General features: G+C 58.4%; 2 protein-coding genes across 4 annotated transcripts; both read left to right on the top strand.

Annotated features, from left to right (window-relative positions):
* Window positions 1–1,729: 1,729 nt before the first annotated feature.
* On the top strand, window positions 1,730–4,793 carry ADRB3 (adrenoceptor beta 3; the record flags this gene model as incomplete). Of its 2 annotated transcripts, XM_082072645.1 has the most annotated exons (3): window positions 1,730–2,988; window positions 3,522–3,589; window positions 3,935–4,793. In XM_082072645.1, the coding sequence occupies 2 exons, from the start codon at window positions 1,730–1,732 to the stop codon at window positions 3,559–3,561; spliced, it is 1,299 nt and encodes a 432-aa protein (XP_081928771.1). In that variant the 3' UTR covers window positions 3,562–3,589; window positions 3,935–4,793. The 2 variants fall into 2 exon arrangements, with proteins under 2 accessions (XP_081928771.1, XP_081928770.1); XM_082072644.1 differs by having other exon boundaries at window positions 3,522–4,793.
* An 882-nt stretch (window positions 4,794–5,675) lies between these two features.
* RAB11FIP1 (RAB11 family interacting protein 1) lies at window positions 5,676–17,596 on the top strand. 2 transcript variants are annotated; one of them, XM_082072827.1, is made up of 6 exons: window positions 5,676–6,097; window positions 8,656–9,098; window positions 9,525–10,332; window positions 11,265–12,986; window positions 14,123–14,228; window positions 14,913–17,596. In XM_082072827.1, exons 1-6 carry the CDS (start codon window positions 5,757–5,759, stop codon window positions 15,129–15,131), a joined length of 3,639 nt encoding a protein of 1,212 aa, XP_081928953.1. In that variant the 5' UTR covers window positions 5,676–5,756; the 3' UTR covers window positions 15,132–17,596. The 2 variants fall into 2 exon arrangements, with proteins under 2 accessions (XP_081928953.1, XP_081928954.1); XM_082072828.1 differs by lacking the exon at window positions 11,265–12,986.
* Window positions 17,597–18,158: the final 562 nt, after the last annotated feature.

Raw genomic sequence — 18,158 nt, 5'->3', positions numbered from 1 at the left:
GAGGGCCGAAGCTTTGCGACAGAACGTAGAACAGACGTAGAACTGGGGCAAAGATACCGAGCCACGTTACCTCCCTGCTCGGAGGAACGAATGCCTGGGACTCTCCCTTCCTCCCCCGGCCAGTCAGATCCCGGGAGGGAGCCCAGCGACCCTGCCTGGGAGTGGGAGGAAAACCTCATGTGAGTGCCTGAAAGTGGCACTTCAATGAGCGTCACTGTCCAGGTACATCCCCACAGGTGCTCTCATTTAATCTTTCAGACACGAAACCCATCTGCAGCCTCGTGTGCCAATGCACGCTGGCGTTGCATGTGCAGTGACACAGAAAAGACGATGGCTTTCCTGCGCACATCTTGCTTGTGCCCTGCGCCGTTCCGCTGGAGGAAAAATAGCCCTGTAAATACAAGTCCAGGGCTTGGTCCAAGCCAGCAATTAATGCCAGAGCCGGGAGCTAAAAAGGGTTGCATCAAGCCTTCTTCTGACTGCTTTGAAAAACCAAAACAATCTTGTAAAGATCAAGCTTGTAAAAATGGGGCTTTGCTTTGCCAGCTCATGAATGGGAAGAAATTCCAGCTGGATTAATTTTTTACACATCTTTTTTTCCTCTTTGTCAACATTCCCCCATTTGGCTGAAGCTTCAAAACGCCATATTTGGAGAGCGCTTGTCTTAGAAGTCCCAGTATTTGTATAAATAGCTGATAGTAAAAAAACGAGCCGCTCGGGAGCCTGCGCAGGAGCCGCCAGGAGCAGCGGAGCTGGGGCAGAGCTGGGGCTGCCCAGTGCCCCCAGTCTGATACGGCTCCGACTTGGAGCAGGAGCTGTGGGGGGTCTCTGAAACACCAGCACCCCCCAACAGCAGGAGGGGGAGCAGCGGGGGTCTGACCATCCTCCTCCATCAGCTGGGAGAGGGGTTTGAGCAATGAATGTGGAATGTGACTGTGGGATGCCCTGGATGTCATCTTTTGGAGCAGGGCTGTCATCTTGCCATCCCTCTGCTGATGTTGGGGTGGACAGGGGGGTCATTGTCCCCCCCGAGACAGCCTGTCCTGCCCAGGGAGATCCTGAGCCCGAGGAGGGGTGTACGGGGAGGGCACGGAGCGAAGTCCTGGGGTGCAGGGTGAGGGGTTTGGAGCAGGGGGTGCAGGGTGAGGTGCTGGGTGTGTAGAGAAGGATTGGAGCACGTGGTGAGGGGTGCACGCTTTGAACGAGGGGTGAAGGGCGAGGGGTGCGCAGAGAAGGACTGGGGTGCACAGAGAGAGCCTGGGAAGCAGAAGCACAGAATCGTTTCGGTTGGAAAATCCCCTCAAGCTCATCGAGTCCAACCGTTCCCCCACCCCAGCACTGCCCCACGTCCTGAGAACCTCATCTCCGTCTGTCCAACCCTCCAGGGATGGTGACTCCAGCACCGCCCTGGGCAGCCTGTTCCAATGCCCCACAGCCCTTCCCGGGGAGTAATTTTCCCAATATCCAACCTCAGCCTCCCCTGGAAGGCGCGGGTGCAGCGGGGATGCCGGGGGTGCCGGGCCGGGGGGAGGCGGTTCCGCAGCCCCTTCTCCTTTCATTGATGTCCGGAGCGGGGCTGCCCGGGGCCGCCCCCCGCCTTTAAAGGCTCCTCCTCCGGCGGCGGGGGGAGCCCGGCCCCGCTCGGCCCCGCCGGTCCGCCCGACGGCAGCTGCGGGCTCGGCGGGAGCGGGGACGCAGCGGGACGGCGGGACCCCCCGGCCCCGCGGAGATGAGTCCCCTGCCCGGGGGCAACGGCAGCGCCTGGGGGGCAGCGGCAGCGCTGGGCAACTGCAGCGGGGCCGGGAGCCTGGGCCGGCAGTGGGTGGTGGGGGCCGTCCTCAGCCTCACCGTGCTGGTCATCGTGGCCGGCAACTTGCTGGTGATCGTGGCCATCGCCAAGACGCCGCGGCTGCAGACCATGACCAACGTCTTCATCACCTCGCTGGCTTGCGCCGACCTCATCATGGGCTTGCTGGTGGTGCCGCCGGGGGCCACCATCCTGCTGAGCGGCCACTGGCCCTACGGCACCGTGGTGTGCGAGCTGTGGACCTCGCTGGACGTGCTGTGCGTCACGGCCAGCATCGAGACGCTGTGCGCCATCGCCGTGGACCGCTACCTGGCCATCACGTCACCGCTGCAGTACAAGGCGCTGGTGACCAAGGGCAGGGCGCGGGCCGTGGTGTGTCTGGTCTGGGCCATCTCTGCCTTCATCTCCTTCCTGCCCATCATGAATCACTGGTGGCGGGATGGGGGGGATGAGCAGGCCATGCGCTGCTATGACGACCCGCGCTGCTGTGACTTTGTCACCAACATGACCTACGCCATCATCTCCTCCACCATCTCCTTCTATGTGCCCCTGCTCGTCATGATCTTTGTCTACGTCCGCGTCTTCACTGTGGCCACGCGGCACATCCGGCTCATTGGCAAGGACAAGGTGAGGTTCCTGCAGGAGCCCCACAGCTCCAGGAGCAGCCGACGCAGGCGGCCGTCCCGTCTGCTGGCCATCAAGGAGCACAAGGCGCTCAAGACTTTGGGCATCATCATAGGCATCTTCACGCTCTGCTGGCTGCCCTTCTTTGTGGCCAACATCATCAAGGTCTTCTGCCGGTCGCTGGTGCCGGATCAGCTCTTCCTCTTCCTCAACTGGCTGGGCTACATCAACTCAGCCTTCAACCCCATCATCTACTGCCGCAGCCCCGACTTCAGGAGCGCCTTCCGCAAGCTGCTGTGCTGCCCGCGCCGCGCCGACCGCCGGCTCCATGTGCTCCCGCGGGACCTGCAGCGCTGCCCCTGCGCCTTCAGCCCCCGGGGGGGACCCGCGCAGGACAGCAAGGCCGCAGCCCCCGGCGGCCCCGGGGAGGACGGCGAGGCTCGGGGCAGCCGGACGGAGGAGACCAGCCTGTCGCAGGGCGGTGGCCACCGGCAGCGTCCCCTGGGCGAGTCCCGGATGCAGGGCACCCAGACCACGCTGTGCTCGCAGCTTGACGAGTAGGTACCCACGCTCGGGGGGGCTCCAGCCCTTTGGGATGTGACTGGGGGGCTGTCAGTGGGGGGCTGTGGTCTCTGCAGTGTGGAGCCGGGGCGCAGGCAGTGCCTGGGGTGCAGGGCAGAGGTGTTGGGGTGCGGGGCTGGGAGCCGCTGCCCTCTGCCCTTGGGTTCCCCTAAAACCCCAGCCCCTCCCCTGGGCTGCCGAACTGACCTCCCAGCCCAGTCCCGCTACGTCCCTTCCCAGGGAACTCCCCAGTTTTTTATCAGTACCACAAAATCTGTGTTATTCTGGTTGCTGTGGGTTTTAACCGTCTTTCCCTGCTCTGAAACGCCTCCTGACGCCCGAAGGCAGCAGAGGTTCCTGCCAGCCCGCGCAGGCGGAGCTGCTGCCGCAGAGACGCGCACAGAGAGCTGCCAGAGAGCGTTTTCTGAAGTTTTGTGTTCTGAGGAAGGATCCGTCCGCCCCAGGAACCTGGGACGGTAAATCGTGGGAAAAATCTGGGCTGTTCACACGCTGTGCTCTCCTGTTGCAGGTTTGCCAGCGGAGAGATGCCAGCGGGTCCTTCCATCTGACAGCGAGCAGCCGTGATTTGGGAAGAGAGTGAGTGTGCGTGTCCCCGGCCGGTGCTGCGGCGGGCTCGGGCCATTGTCCCCTCGGCGTCCCCTCTGCCCGCTTTGGCCGCTGCCTGCCCTTGGGGGAGCGCAGCCTTTGGCCGGCAGCATCCCGCTCTGCCCGGGCTGCTTTAACCCCTCTGCCGCCTCGGCTTTCGGGCTGCTGCAGCTCCGGAGCTGGTGCATGGTGCTTTTTGTCCAGCTGCAGCTCCGGATCCCCCCTGTGCGCGCTGCTCCCCTTCTCCTGGGGCGGTGCTTTGCGTCCCTGTCCCCGGCGCTACGAGGGCTGAGCCCGGTGGGTGATGCTGCGTCACCTCCCACCCTCTCCTTGCAGGGCTGGGCGTTGCCGAGGGGACAGAGGCTCGGCGCTGGGGGTGACGGCGCTGGAAGGACCCTCTGGTGCGTGCACCGACCTGGAGAGGAGGGAGCGATCCCTCGGGAGCGCTGGCGGTCACAGCGGGGCCGAGGAGACGGCTCCTCCGAGCTGTCGGTGCTGGAGAGCTGGAGCCAGCCGGGAAAAAGCCAAGAGGCAGCGCAGCCTTAGGGATGTCCCTGCGGTCCCCATGAGGACAGGGGATGAGCTCCCTCCCGGGGGTGCTTTCTGGCAGGTCTGGCGTCAGGACGTGGTGTCCAGCAGCTCTGCTCTCCCAAAGGACCCGTTGTCCTGGGCTCGGCCGGATTTTGGGCAGCCCGTCAGGAAGGGATGAAGAGGCTCCTGCGGGCACCGAGCCCTTTTCGGGATCTCGGCTCCATCCCTGCCCCAGCGCGGTGTTCCCAGGGCTGTTGCGATCCCGGGAGCCGCAGCGATACCTTCAGCAAAGGAAAAGCGCAGGGGAGCTCTGGGCAGGGGTCACTGGGCAAAAAATGCCAACGATGCTCTTATCAAATCTCCTCCCATTTCTCCCCCTCCGTTCAGGGCAGATGTTGCTGTTTCCGTGCCGTTCAGGGCTGGGGCAGCAGCAGCGTGGGCAGGTGGGCAGAGCGTTGCAGGAGGGTGGTTTTCACCCCACGGCCCCTGCTCTGGGTACGTGGGGCAGCGGGCTGAGGGCAGGGGGGGATCTGCATCAGCTGTAAACCCCATTTCTGTTGCCAGCGTGGTGGGAAGCGCTGGCAGGGCCAGCCCTGCTCCCCCGTGCACGTTGCTCGGGGTGAGTAGACAGGCTGTGCAACTTTTGGGGATGATGTTGGTTGTAAATACGTCACAGTGACTGTAAAGTTTTTGTCCTGTTTTGTCTCCCCACACCCTCTATGTGAAATAAACCTTGGAAACCCTGCGGTGCCTTCGACTCTGTGCCGAGCAGGGGGATGTTTCTCCCAGGTGCCCTCCCCGAGGGGCTGCACGGGGCTCGGGGGGGCTGTGTCCCCTCCCGGTCCTGTGTCCCCTCCCGGCGCTGCGTCCTCTCCCGGTCCTGCGTTCCCTCCCGGTGCTGTGTCCCCTCCTGCTGCTGCGTTCCCTCCCAGGGGGGTTTCGGTGGGTCAGGGTCCCCCTCCATGCAGCCCTGCATCTCTTTGCACACAGGACAGCCCCTGGCACAACAAAATCGCATTTGTTGCAGCTTTTCCCTGCAACCTGTACATACCACACACACCTGTACACACCTGTATGCACCTGTACATACACCTGTACATACCACACATACCTCTACACACACCTGTACATACAGCTGTACACACACCTGTAAACAGCTGTACATACCACACAGCCCTGTACACCCCTTTATACACCTGTCCATACACCTGTCCATAGCATACACACCTCTACACACCCCTGTACACCCCTGTACATACACCTGTACCTACCACACACCCCTCTAAGCCCCGGTATGCACCTGTACATACACCTGTACATGCCATACAAACTTCTACACACACCTGTACACATCACACACACCTGTACACCCCTCTATACACCTGTACATACACCTGCCCACACCTGTACGCAACAGGCGCCCAGGCCGCGCCCCTCCCCAGGCCCCGCCCCTTCCCCCGGCCCCGCCCCTTCCCCCGGCCCCGCCCCGCGCTCTCGCGAGAGGGGCGGGGCTCTGGGCGGGACCGCACCAGGCGGCACCGGGCGGCACCGGCGGCACCGGTCCGGGGATCGCGCCGCTCCCCTCGTTCTGCTCCGCTCCGCTCCGCTCCCCTTCCCTCCCGCCGCCATGTCGGGCCTGGCCCCGGCCTGGGTGCCCACCCACGTGCAGGTGACGGTGCTGCGGGCGCGGGGGCTGCGGGCCAAGGCGGCGGCGGGCGGCGGCGGCAGCGATGCCTACACCGTGATGGCGCTGGGCCGCGACAAGTTCTCCACGTCGGTGGCGGAGCGGTGCCAGGGCCAGCCCGTGTGGCGGGAGGAGGCCACGTTCGAGCTGCCGCCGCCGGCGCGGCCCGCCGCCCTGCGCCTCACCGTGCTGCACCGCGCCCTCGTGGGGCTCGACAAGTTCCTGGGCCGCGCCGAGGTGGACCTGGCCGCCCTGCGGGCCGACGGCGGGCGGCGCCACTCCAGGTGCGGGCACCGGGGAGCGGGCGGGCGGCTGAGCCCCGCGGGACGGGGGCGGGGGGATCTGTGCCCCAAAGGGGTTGGGGAGAGGGGTGGGGGGGCTCTGAGCTCCAGGAGGGGTGAGAAGAGGGATGGGGGGTCCTCTGTGCCCCAAAGGGGTTGGGGAGAGGGGTGGGGGGGGCTCTGAGCTCCAGGAGGGGTGAGAAGAGGGATGGGGGGTCCTCTGTGCCCCACAGGGGCTGGGGAGAGGGGTGGGGGGGATTCTGAGCCCCAAAGGAGGTGAGGAGAGGGATGGGGGCTCTGAGCCCCACAAGGGTTGGAGGGAGGGATGAGGGGGTCCTCTGTGCCCCACAGAGGTTGAGGAGAGGGATGGGGGGGCTCTAAGCCCCACCAAGGGCCTGGCATTCTGGTGAGGACCACAGTTCCCCCTGGGATGTCCCTGTTCCTCATCAGAATCTCTGTGCCCCATGGGGACCCCTCATGGGGGTGTGGGGCTCTGTGGGGACCCTGTGCCCCATGGGGACCCCTCATGCTCCTGGAGGGCCCATGGGGTGACCCCTTGGGGCAGGGTCCCTCCCGCTGTGGGTCAGCCCCCCATGGCTCTGGGGTGCCCGTCCCCTGGGAGAAGCCGGGGGTCCTTTTTCAGGTGCTTTTTCCACCAGTTCTGGGGTTTGATTTTTAAACTAACAACACACACTGGGAACAGCCGGACTGTCCCCAGAAACTTAATGTGTTCACAGCGCCTTCTCCTCCCGACAGAGAAGGAAAGCAGGCTGAGGCCAGCTCATTACCCATTTTTCTTAATGAACACTTAGCAGAGCTTAAGCGCATGTAAGAGCAGGTAATGCGGTGTTTTATGGGCTGGCTTCACACCGAGCTGGGCACTGTCCTTTAATCCCGAGTGCCAGCTCTGTGTCATCCTCGCTCCTTCGAGCGTAAACACCGGGACGGTGCTGTTACTGGGAGGGTTTACTGGGAGTCAGCAGCCTTGTAATGTGGCTTTCGGTGGCCGGTGAGTCACCTTCCTCCTCCCGCTCACCTGAGCACATCCAGGTTGTGTTTCTTGACAAAGCCGTCACTGCTTCTGAAGCCTTAATTATAACGTGGCTGTCATTAAGGCTGTGTCAAGGCTAATGTGTTTACACTGCGAGCGTGATGCGCCTTCGGTCAGCAGAGTTTCATAGTACATGATATTAATAAGATTTTATGTTCTGTAGTTCTGGGGGAGGTTGTCGGTGTGTTGTTGACTTTCACGGCTGTGTTTCAGCCTTTCGCTGAGCACGTAGTTTGTATTTTGGATGCAGTTGGAACAGAGCAGAGAGCGCAGGATGAATTGTGGCTCTGCAGAGTGCAGGATGCTCCTAGAAATCACGGGGCTCAGAACAAAAGTGCCCAGCGCTGGCTTGTGTTACAGGATTCGCGATTCCCGTGGTGCTGCAGCTTTAGGGACCCGGCAAAACCTCCTGTTTCCTTAAAGAATGCGTTCCGTGGTGCTGTGTCCCGTAACGTCAGGGCTGCAGCGTGCTGCTCGAGCGCTCCTGTCCCTCTAACCTGTTTCTCAGTGTCAGATTCTGAATTCACCTCCTTGGGTTGACACTCACTGGTTTTGAGTTTTCCCTGGAGCAACTCGCCTTTTCCCCTTCTCTTCCGTTCTCCCAGCGCACCTCCAAAGAAATGAAGTGCAGATTGGTGGAGAGCAGATTTGCATGCTCTGTTCCCTTTATTTTCATGCACCAGCCGGTGAGAGGAAGAATTTCCAGGCGGTTTTTCCTCTCGGTTCTGTGGGGTCGGGAATTCCGCGGCTCCAGCCACAGACAAAGCGAGTATCGGTGCGCGGTGCTGATAATTGCCTTTGCCAGCCCCGGTGTGGTTTGAACGTTGTTGAGATGTAATCGGGCACGTGTGATATAACGTGTAGATGGCGGTTTTGCAGTTCAAGATACCCCGAGCGCTTATTTAATACGCAGCGGTTAATATTCTGGAGCCGCGTTTCGCAGCGGGTTTGAGGCTCAGGGTGTGCGGAATGTCCTTCCTGGTGCGCCGGGTGAGTGGAAATCCCCGGCGGGCTGTGCTCCGGCTCTCCGGGTGCTGATTAGGGGTTCTGGAGCTTTGTGGCCATTAAGATAGCGACAGAAGGAGCTGGAATGAAAGGTATGAGGGTGTGGGGCGTGTGTGCGGCTCCAGGTCCAGCTCTCCGAGGCTTTCGCACCCACTTCAAAGTCCTGACCTCTGTGAGCTTCTTTGGAAGTCAGATAAAGGCACAGAAGAGAGTGGCTGAGCTGAAATACAGGAATTCCATGTTGGGGGGGATTTTCTTCTTTTTTTTAACCCTTCCTGGTCTTGGTTTAAAAAAAAAACCAAGTAATAACCTTCTATTTATGATAAGAAATGTTTTCCTTGGCACCTGGGGCTGTGTGATTATGATGTAGCTATAAGATTAAAGGCACTTTTTTTTTCCCCTACACTGTAGGCTTATTTGTTTTATGCAGCATAAATACCGTCTGTTGTTCTAAAATACCCTCTCAAGGACTTGTTTGTAAAAGGAAACGTCCTTGTTGCTGCAGGTGGTACAAGCTCCGCTCCAAGCCAGGGAAAAAAGAGAAGGAGAGAGGGGAGATCGAAGTGGACATCCAGTTCATGAGGAGCAACATGACCGCCAGCATGTTCGACCTGTCCGCCAAGGACAAGCCTCGCTCGCCCTTCGGGAAGCTCAAGGACAAGCTCAAGGGGAAGAGGAGCAGCGGCTTTTCCGACACGGCGTCGGAGATCGTCCCCAGCGCCACGCACTCCCCGGCCGACAGCGAGGACGAGGCGGCCGAGAAGGAGAAGAAGAAATCCAAGCTCAAAACGCTGTTCTCCAAGCCCGGGCTGCAGAAGACGTCGCTGTCGCAGTCCCTGTCCGTGCTGCCCACGCTGCAGCCCGTCACCACCAGGGTCCGGCTGCATCCCCGCGACTTCCACCCGCACTGGGACGACGAGGAGCCCGAGGCCTCCCCGACCTCGGAACGTGAGTAGTGGCGCTCGCTGCGCCGAGCAGGCTCAAAGCCTTTCCCCAAGGGTTTGCTCGCACTTCTCATGCTTTTTGAGCACTGGTTAAATCCTTCTTGCCGAAGGAACCCGTAGGAGGTCACTTCTGTGGCGGGTGTGCACGTTACGCTCAGGGCTGAGCTTACCCTGGGACAGCACAGACGCAGCCCCACGGTAATTAATCCGCGGTGGTTTTGGGTCATTAAGCGGCGCATGTGGTCCGGTGTGCTGAGGGCTGGCAGGGCCGCGGGCGCGGAGGGTTTGGAAGCGGCTGGTACAGTCACACTTGCCGTGTTTCTGTTCCCACAACCCGTTAATGACTGTGAAGCGCTGCGGTTGTCAGTGGCGAGTGTCAGAGCAAAGGGTATTCTCACATCTTGAATTTCTCCCTGTTTATTTTTTCCAGAAGCCTTCGGAAATGCCCTGGAAGAGAAGTCCTCTCCTGCTCCATCTCCCGTGTTTAAATCTCGTAAAATGGCGACGTTGGACAGCAGGCAGCTGAACCAAGGAGCCGCCGGCCACCCCAAGAAGGAAGGGCTGTCTTTGTTCAGTGGCCTTAAATCCAAAGGCGATCCTGTTTCCAAGTCCAGTCTGTGCATCAACGGCAGCCACGTTTACATGGAGGAGAGCACGGCCAAGGACAGCACTCCAGCCTCTTCCCCCTCTCCTCGCAACCTGAGGAGGAAGCAGCTCTGTGTGTCGGAAGAGAACCTGTCTGCCAGAGCCACCAAAGCACCCGAGGAGGCGGGGGGAGCGTCTCCCGGCCATGCCTTCTCCTTCTCTGGCTCTGCGTCCCTGGAGACCTTTAAATCCATGACTCTGCCGTCGTACAAGCTGCTCACCAGTGAAGAACACCTGGAAACCAGCATTCCTCCCAGCGCCGAGGCTGTTAGAGAGCCCAGAAAAACGGACCACAAGAAGTCTGCCCTGCTCTCTCTGGTCACGGGGAAGAAGGAAGCAGCCAAGACCGCTGATGCTGAGAATAGTCCCGACAGGACCCTGCGGGATGAGGAGAACAAAGTTCCGGAAGAGGAGAGCGAGCAAGAGGCCGAACGTCCGGAACCTCCGGCAGGTTTGAGCAGCGGGGACCCTTCCGGAGCCGCGCACCGCGCAGACGACGCCTTTGCAGAGAAGCAGCCGCTCAACCCTTTCGAGGAGGAACGGAAACCCGACCGAGCTGCTGCGCCCGCAAAGACCAGAGCTGTCAAGCCCAGGTCAGTGGCGTTTCCTCCCGAGGGTGACGGGGTGGCGGGTGCAGTGGCGGCTGTTCATGGGGCTGTTCCGCTGCAGAGCAGCCTGTGTCAGCTTAGATCTCATGTGCAGAACCCGCTGCTCTGCCCGCTGCCTGGGGGTCACTGCGCTTTTGGTGACAAATAATCATTCCGAGTTGTTCCTCGGTGCCAAAATGAGGCTGGTACAGGGATGTTACTTCTAAGCGATGCTGAAATAGCGGTTCTCCAGGTGCAGGCGTCTCTGCAGGTGTTGTAGGGGTGATTTTTCCTGCTGGATCTTCTGCACAAACTAACAATTCTTCTGGGCTGTGTGGCTTGAACGTACCCAGGGGCTGAAACACCAGTTCTGTGGTCTCCTCTGTACTTGGCTGTGCTCTTCAGAAGCGTCCATCTCGGAGCCCTTCTGCTATTGCTGTTGTTCACAGCAACGTGAGGGACATTTGTGTGCATTTGTACACAGGCTTTTTCGGAAATTCTGCTCCTTTATCCTTCATATATATATAAAAAACCCTCTCCGTGTGTGTGTTTTTATATATATAAGGCTGTGTCCTACTAATGAGTCTACACTTTGTGTCTGTCTAACTCCTTATTTCCAGTGCTTCTCCTGTTAAACATCTTCTTTATGAAGTGTCTTACATACTAATACGATTGCTTGAGGTGCAAAAGACGGGACAGTGCTTAAAGCAACCGCAGTAACCTGTGCAAGCTCTGCAGCGGCGTGTTCTGACCCAACCTGGGCGCTTTGTAAAGGCACATTAGTGTGCGTGGAGTCTGCCAGGCGGGCTCTGAGGTCTCCTGCCAGTCCAGTTCGTCCCCAGCGTTAGGAGCTGGTGGAATCCGGTGCTAAAGCTTTGTCTGTTGTGCCTCGTGTTGCATCTGCCAGTGACATGCGAGTTTTTTGTCCCTTTTTGCAGACCGGGCATGACTTCAGAGGAGGAAACCCAGGCCACGCTTCCTGCTCTTGCACCTGATTCCCTGCCTGCTTTTCTCTCTGTGCACCGCACCAGCGGTGACAATAATCCTTTCATTTCTAAAACGGGACGAAAGGTCCAAGTGCCAGGCTCTGAAAACATTACAGCCTCTCCTGCACCTGCTGCTTCTCCTCCTTTTGCTTCAGAGCTTTCGAATGGCAAGAACCCCTTTGCTCCCGAGCGGGACAGGGCCTTTGCAGCCCCAGATGCTGGAGGTTCTCCCCGTTTTCCTTCGCCCCCCCATCCCGCAGCCTCTGTTCCCAAAGCGCCTTTCCCCCGGGAGCTCTCTGGTCGTGGCAATAACCCCTTTGCTGGTGAGTGGGGGCAGAGCCCGTGGGGCCAGGGTCCTGCCGCACAGCCCTCCCGGGGTCCTGCTCTCCCCTCTGAGCACCATTTTGGTGACAATAACCCCTTTGTACCCAAGCCTGGGCAGGAGGCAGGTGCGCCGGGTTTCGAAGCTGTCACTGGTTCTGGTAAAAGCTGTTCCTCGGCAGAGCTGGGACACGCTGGTCGCGATGCTTCGGGGAGCTCTGCAGGTCCGGCTGTAACTCGTAATGTCATCGCCGTGTCGCAGCCCCCGGGCAGCCCTTCCCGCAGCCCTGGGCTGGCGCCAGAGCAGCGCGATTCTGCGCGGCTCCAGGCTGAGGGTCCTTCAGTGAGAATGGAGGCAGGTGACAGGCCCGTGTCCGGGGCGGGGGGGGCTGTCGGGGAGGGCTCTGTCGCCCCGCGGCCGCCACCACGGCTGGCTGTGACGCCGAATGAGCGCACACCGGGTTCCAGGGCTGCGCAGTTGGGTGCTGATGTTCCTTCTTCAGGCCACGGTGTCAAACCTGCGCCTGGGCTGCCGGTACCTGACGATAAAGCCCCTGATGCTCGCGGGTGCCTCCCCCAGAGCGGCTCATCAGAGGCTGTGATGCTCAGGGATGACAGCAATAAGAGGCTTTTAAAAAACAAAGGTGACGACGATTTATTTGACTGTCTTACAAACCTAAAGTCTGCTATTCCCATTACTGCGGACCACGGCCCGAGACTGGTCGGTCTCCCGGCTATTCCGGAGGGCGGCTCCGATGACGAGCTGCTGGGCGACTGTCAGGAGAACCGCGGCGATAAAAACCTTTCAGAGACTGGCAAGGGGTCCCTGGATTTAATGCTGGAGCCCGCTGAGAGCTCTGCGGCAGCCCAGGCCGCCCCCGGGGGAGGACGAGGAGGAGGAGGAGGAGGAGGAGGAGGCGGGGGAGGAGGAAGGGCTCCTGGTGCCGGCGAGCCGAGCGAGCCGCCCACCAGGGTCGCTGTTCACGGTGTCAGTGCAGCTGACTCAGGCCCAGGTGTGATGTCTCATTCCAGGGAGTGTAATAGTTATTTGGAGAAACAAGAACTGAACATAGAGGCAGGTGCTGAGGAGCGTGCAGAGCGTGACTTCTTCGAGCCTTCTGCTTCCTCTTCCTCCTTGTCAAATCCTTCCCAGCCCTACTCTTCCTCTTGTCCCCTTCTCTCTGACACCCCGAGTCATAGAGCAGAGTCTCCGAAAAAGCCAACAGCCGAGGGCTTCGCAGATAAAGCAGGAAATTCTGGCGAGAAGAAGCTCCTTCAGGCGCGGGTTTCACCCTCTGACGCGTCCCCTGCCCAGGGGCAGCGGGGCGGCGAACCCGCGTCTCCCAAGCACAGGTGAGACAACGTGGGGAGCGCACGGAGAGTTTCAGTGCTGCTCTGAGCCTCGTCTTCCTCCCGGGGAGCGCAGCGCTGGCTCTCCAGCTGCACTTTGGTGCCTTTGGTGGTGATGTGGCACCGTACGGCTGTCACCTCCCCGGCTTTGTCGGGGTCTGGGTCCTGTCCTACCAACGCAGGGTCATTGCTGGCACCAGGTGCATGTTTAGCGGTGCCCGGGGCACTGAGGGGACCTGCCCTGTGTCACCTCCTAGCAAAACCCTTGGGAGAGCTTGGTGGCAGTTCAAGAAATAGGGTCATTTCATCAAAGTGGGGAAGCGGGCTGGAATTGATCCATTTGTCAGGAACGGGGGAACGTCACAGGGAGCCTGATGAACTGGGGCGCATTGTTCCCCGATGAACTGGGGTCCATCGTTCCCCATGAACTGGGGCGCATTGTTCCCTGATGAACTGGGGTCCATCGTTCCCCATGAACTGGGGCGCATTGTTCCCCGATGAACGGGGGTCCATCGTTCCCCATGAACTGGGGCGCATCATTCCCTGGCCAAACGGGGCTCCCGAGCCCCAAAATGAAGAGGTGCAGCTGCAGCCTGTGCACGGGGCTGTTTCTGTCCACCCTGAGAGCTCCACCTGCAGAACCTGCTGCTGCCAGGCCGGCACTTACCAAGCTCCTTCCTGTGCTAACATTGGCAATATAAATCCTGCAGCTTATGGCGTAAGTTCAGCTTGGAAAAGACGTAATAAATGCTTGTCCCAGGACAGTAGAAGTATTTGATGTGTTGCAAGAGCCACGAATGTGATCTCGTGAGGAAAGTCAGGCTCAAATGCCAGTGTGTGAGAGATCAGCGTGCGCTGCCGTCCCGAGCACACGGACCTGCCTGGTCCTTCGTGTTTCCATTGTTGCTGCTTCGTTATCTCCAGTGCCTTAAGTCTGTAAAGACAGTAGAGAACTGGAGCGTATTTACATACCCTATAGCTTAGACAGAAATGCTTTGTCTTCCTGAAGCTGACCCTCTCATCTCTGGAGATAGAGAAGGGCAGGGATTTTTTCCAGTTCCTTGCTATATTTTAGTCTGAAGACCCGTGTAGCGTTACATGTGCTGCCTCAATAACGTGAACCTGCTTTGCTGTTGCAGACTCCATCCCGTGAAGCCGATGAACACCACAGCGAACAAGTCGCAAAGTAAAAACCTGAACGTCATCAGCACGATGAGTGAAAAGCTGCTGGAGATGAATGTGAAGGTACGGAGGAAAGCGGCACTTTAAACCAAAGCTTAAGCACTCAATTGAACAGAGTTCGTGTGTTTGTTTGCCTGGGCTCGCATCTCATATATCCCGGGCAGAAAAAGAACAGGGGTTATTAGGCCATGGGGGGTGTGAACTTTCTTTTGTCAGTCCCCAGAGGCAGGAACAGCCTTTGAATGTTTTGTTGCCAACAGCAGCGCTGGGGCGGCTGTGGCGGGGCCGCTGCTGCCCTGGGAGGTCGTGCCCGTGGTGACGTGTGGCAGCTGCGGAACTCGGATCAGCGCTAATTACAGCATTATTGTCTCAGGGATTTTTGGGGAAACAGGAGGTTGGTACCAAAGTGACTGTGGTGCCTCCTTCTGGTGTGAGAGGAAAAGCAGAAAATGCGAGTTAACTGATTCAAACTGGCCTGTTGCCATTTCAAAAGAGCTGAAAACGCGTAATTATTGTCCTGGTGGTTCGACGTAGGGAATGACGCTTGCCGCAGCCACACCGCTGTGCTGTGTTTTCACAGTGACAACCGCAGTACGAGGGCAGCGCCAGAGGCCTGGGTGTTTCTGGCTCTTCACCGTGGGTTTGGTTGTTGGTTGGTGTTTAAACCCCTAAGCCAGCTCCAGGTCACCCCGTCGCTGTTTTGAAGTGCCCGTGTGTCCGCACTGACGCTGCCTTTCTCTCTCCCAGAAATACGACCCTTCGGATCCCGCCTACGCGTACGCGCAGCTGACGCACGACGAGCTGATCCAGCTGGTGCTGAAGCAGAAGGACACGATCACCAGGAAGGACGTGCAGGTGCGGGAGCTGGAGGATTACATCGACAACCTGCTGGTGCGCGTCATGGAGGAGACCCCCAACATCCTGCGCGTCTCCACGTCCGCCAACAAAAAAGCCGGGAAGATGTAGGAGCGCTGGTTGAGCAAAGGGCTGAACTCCCGCCGGTGGAGGTTGGTTAACGAGGAGACGACGCGGAGTCGGTGGGACCGGTCGTGCTGCCCGCAGAAAATGGGCTCTTTCCTGTTCCTGCCTTGAGCAACTCTGTCTGATTGGTAGTTACATCAGCTCTTGTCGATGGAGCCGGGAGCGGAGCCAACTTGCCATATTTATTTTCTGGTGTCTTTCCATGATTTGGGAAGATTTGTTGAGGCATCTAATCTGAAGGCTGATGGCGATAGGAAGGACGAAGGGTTTTTGATGTGTTTTGCCTGCCAGCAAGGCACTGATGATCCTCTATGAAGGTTTTTTTCCCATGGTTTTGTTCCGTAGCAGCTTTGATAGATGAATTACTCTTCTTTCTGTTTCAGTTGTAGTGCAATACAAAATCTTGTACAGTAGAGCTTGAGGGTTTGATTGTTTTTAAAGAAGAAAATTAATAACTCCAGAGAGAAGCCCAAAGATGTCTGCTTCACACCAGGGCTCGGTTTTAAGAGCAGTTAATGCCCTGAAAGTTGAATGCAAGTTAAACCTTAGACTGAAAAGGAGGAAGCAAAGCTGAGTTAATCTCGTGACGTACGTGTTGTTCAGAGCGGTTCTCCAGGGGATTCTGGTGCAGGACACACGGAGGTGTCGTGGTACGTTTGTCTGCCGTAGGAACGGTGATGAACCTGGGCAGAGGTGCGTGTGAAATCAGCAGCTGTTCGTTACAGGCGCCACGTTCCTGACCGGAGGTTGTTGGTGGGGAGCGAAGGTCCGGCCGTCCCTGTGCTGCGGTTCCCCCGCGTGGTGCGGCCGTCCCTTCCCGCGAGGCCGGTGACAATTTGCCTCTGACACCGTCGCAGTTCATTAAATGTAAATACCTCGGGTTTTGGAGCTGGGGCTTCCCTGGAACAACCTCCGCAGGTGATCAGTCTCACAACACTTCTGTGCGTTCCTTGTGTAGCCGGGGAGGAACCGAATCGCCCTCCCCTGGGGATCGAGGCTTCCTCCCCCGAAAAACTAAACGTGACTCTTGTCAAAGATCAAAAAGCTCAGACGCCTCTTTGCGGCTCTGGGACTTACCAGGTTGCCAGAGTCTGTAAAAGGCGTAGGAGAAAGCTGAAATACCAAAAGAGGGGGCAGCAGAGGACCAAAGCAGACGCTCCTGCCCTCAGGAGCTGGGTCACTCCTGGCTCAGCTCCAGAGCGCTGAGTTTCTACCACCACTTTTCTCCAGCAAAGCACTTTATCGCGGGACTAGACCAGCTGGGCCGGCTGTCGACCTCTTAGCCGTCTGTTTTCACAGAACACTGGACACTACTGGACACTCCTCATACTGTATTTTTGTAGTGAAGAGTACTTTAATATATTTGCCTAGAGATGTGAACATTTATTGGAAAAATCAAAAAATGCTGTTAATGACATTTATTACTGTAAACTGATTCCCAAAGCCTGGAGCTGTTGTGGCCTTTGCGGGAAGGTGGAGCTGAAACAAACCTCAAGCATTACGAGTCTTCTAAGACTTCAGGTACTTTTTTCTGGTTTTATTTATATTGGAGCAGATGTCCTCAGTGAAGGGGCTGCTTGTTTCCTACTTGGCCCTCCTGTGGGTGCAGGGTCTGAAACGCAGAAGGTGTTTGTAGCATCTGCAGCTCTTGGCTGGTGGTTTTAATTTCGAGTGGGGCTGGTTGGCCTTGCTGAAAGCCGCTGCTGCTTCTCGTGCCTTGCGGCAGGGAGGAAGATGAAGGATTGATTTGTTTCCTCCTCGTGCCTCCGGATCTCTGGAAAGAAGCAGCTGCCTGTACCTCACTAATAGATTTACCTTCTTAGACTGTGTTCCAGCTTTCTGATGTTGTAGGTCAGAGAGTCAGAGAAGCCGGTTGTGCCTTTGAGCGGTGGCTTAATCAGTTGTTATTGGCGGTTGTAATGGGACATGTGGGAAGTGAGGGTGGACTCCTGCTTTTGCTCATTTTAGCGCAATGCGGGTGCTACTGAGTCGCTGGCAGCACCGCGGCGCGGTGTGCGGTGCCTTTGGAGTGTGGAGGCGGTCAGTTTGGGTAACATGTGTTTGTTCCTGTTGGCCAGAGCGGCGGGGAATCCTTTTAGCAGTTTCTCTGGAGACACAAAGCCTTAAAACTCGCAATATCCCCCCGCAGGCTGTTCTGCGGTGGCAGCCGGTGGCCCCGGGTTGTGTCTGGTGTGCCACGGGTTGTTCTCTCCACACCCTGTACCTCAGTCTTGCGTTGGCAATAACTCCTTAGAGCCTTTCTTTGGTGTTTCATGTCTGTCACGGTGCTTCACCTCGACTCTAAGGGCCTTAAGAATCAAATGTGGTTTTTGCTATTGAAGGATCCGAATGTATTTTTCCCCTGTTTATACTGTCTGCTTTTAGCCTGGGTACCTATTTGTTTTTAAATGCCTTTTGGTTTCGTGGAACACTAAAATAAAAATACCTTAATTCTGACCACTCTGTCCGTTTTTCTGATTGAGCGCTTTGCCGAGGGCGCCGTCCCCTCCTCGTGACCAGCTCTGCTGCCCGAAACTCCTCACCCGCCAGGTATTTTGGGGCTGGTTCCATCCCCGTGCGGGTTGCGGAAGCACCTGGCGGGGTGGGGAAACCTGCCGGACCAGCTCCCCCGCATCGCGAGAATCGAGAGTTTCTGTAAAGCAAAAAATGAATCACTGTGTGAAAGGTTCCTGGCCAGGAGCCGGTGCCATCACCAGCACCAGCCCCTGGTGTGATGACCCTCCAGTTGTGGGCAGGGGATGAAAAAGGGGTGAAAAGCGAGGACATCAGCCTCCTGCTGTCCTGAGGGCGTCCGGCCTGGAAGGGGTCAGCGCTGCCGGAGCGCCCAGTGCTGTCATCGTGCTCTCATCGTCCTTGTCCCGCGGGCAATGAGAGGCAGTGGGGTGACCCAGAGCCCCCCAGCATTTTGGGGGCTACCCAGAGCCCCTAGCCCATCCCACAGCCCTCCAGCACTTTGGGGCTGCCTGGAGCCCCCAGCACATCCCAGAGCCC

This window comes from Streptopelia decaocto (genome assembly GCF_964273445.1).
Source record: "Streptopelia decaocto genome assembly, chromosome: 25".
In the NCBI taxonomy this organism is placed as follows: Eukaryota; Metazoa; Chordata; class Aves; order Columbiformes; family Columbidae; genus Streptopelia; species Streptopelia decaocto.
The sequence above is the reverse complement of the archived record's forward strand: the minus strand, read 5'-3'. Positions and strand labels throughout refer to the sequence as shown.

Bases quoted from the DNA above. Each gene is read 5' to 3' on its own strand.
- RAB11FIP1 (XM_082072827.1), top strand. From the start codon at position 5,757: ATGTCGGGCCTGGCCCCGGCCTGGGTGCCCACCCACGTGCAGGTGACG. The intron at 9,099-9,524 runs GTGAGTAGTGGC...TATTTTTTCCAG, and splicing joins GGCCTCCCCGACCTCGGAAC to AAGCCTTCGGAAATGCCCTG. The intron at 14,229-14,912 runs GTACGGAGGAAA...TCTCTCTCCCAG, and splicing joins TGCTGGAGATGAATGTGAAG to AAATACGACCCTTCGGATCC.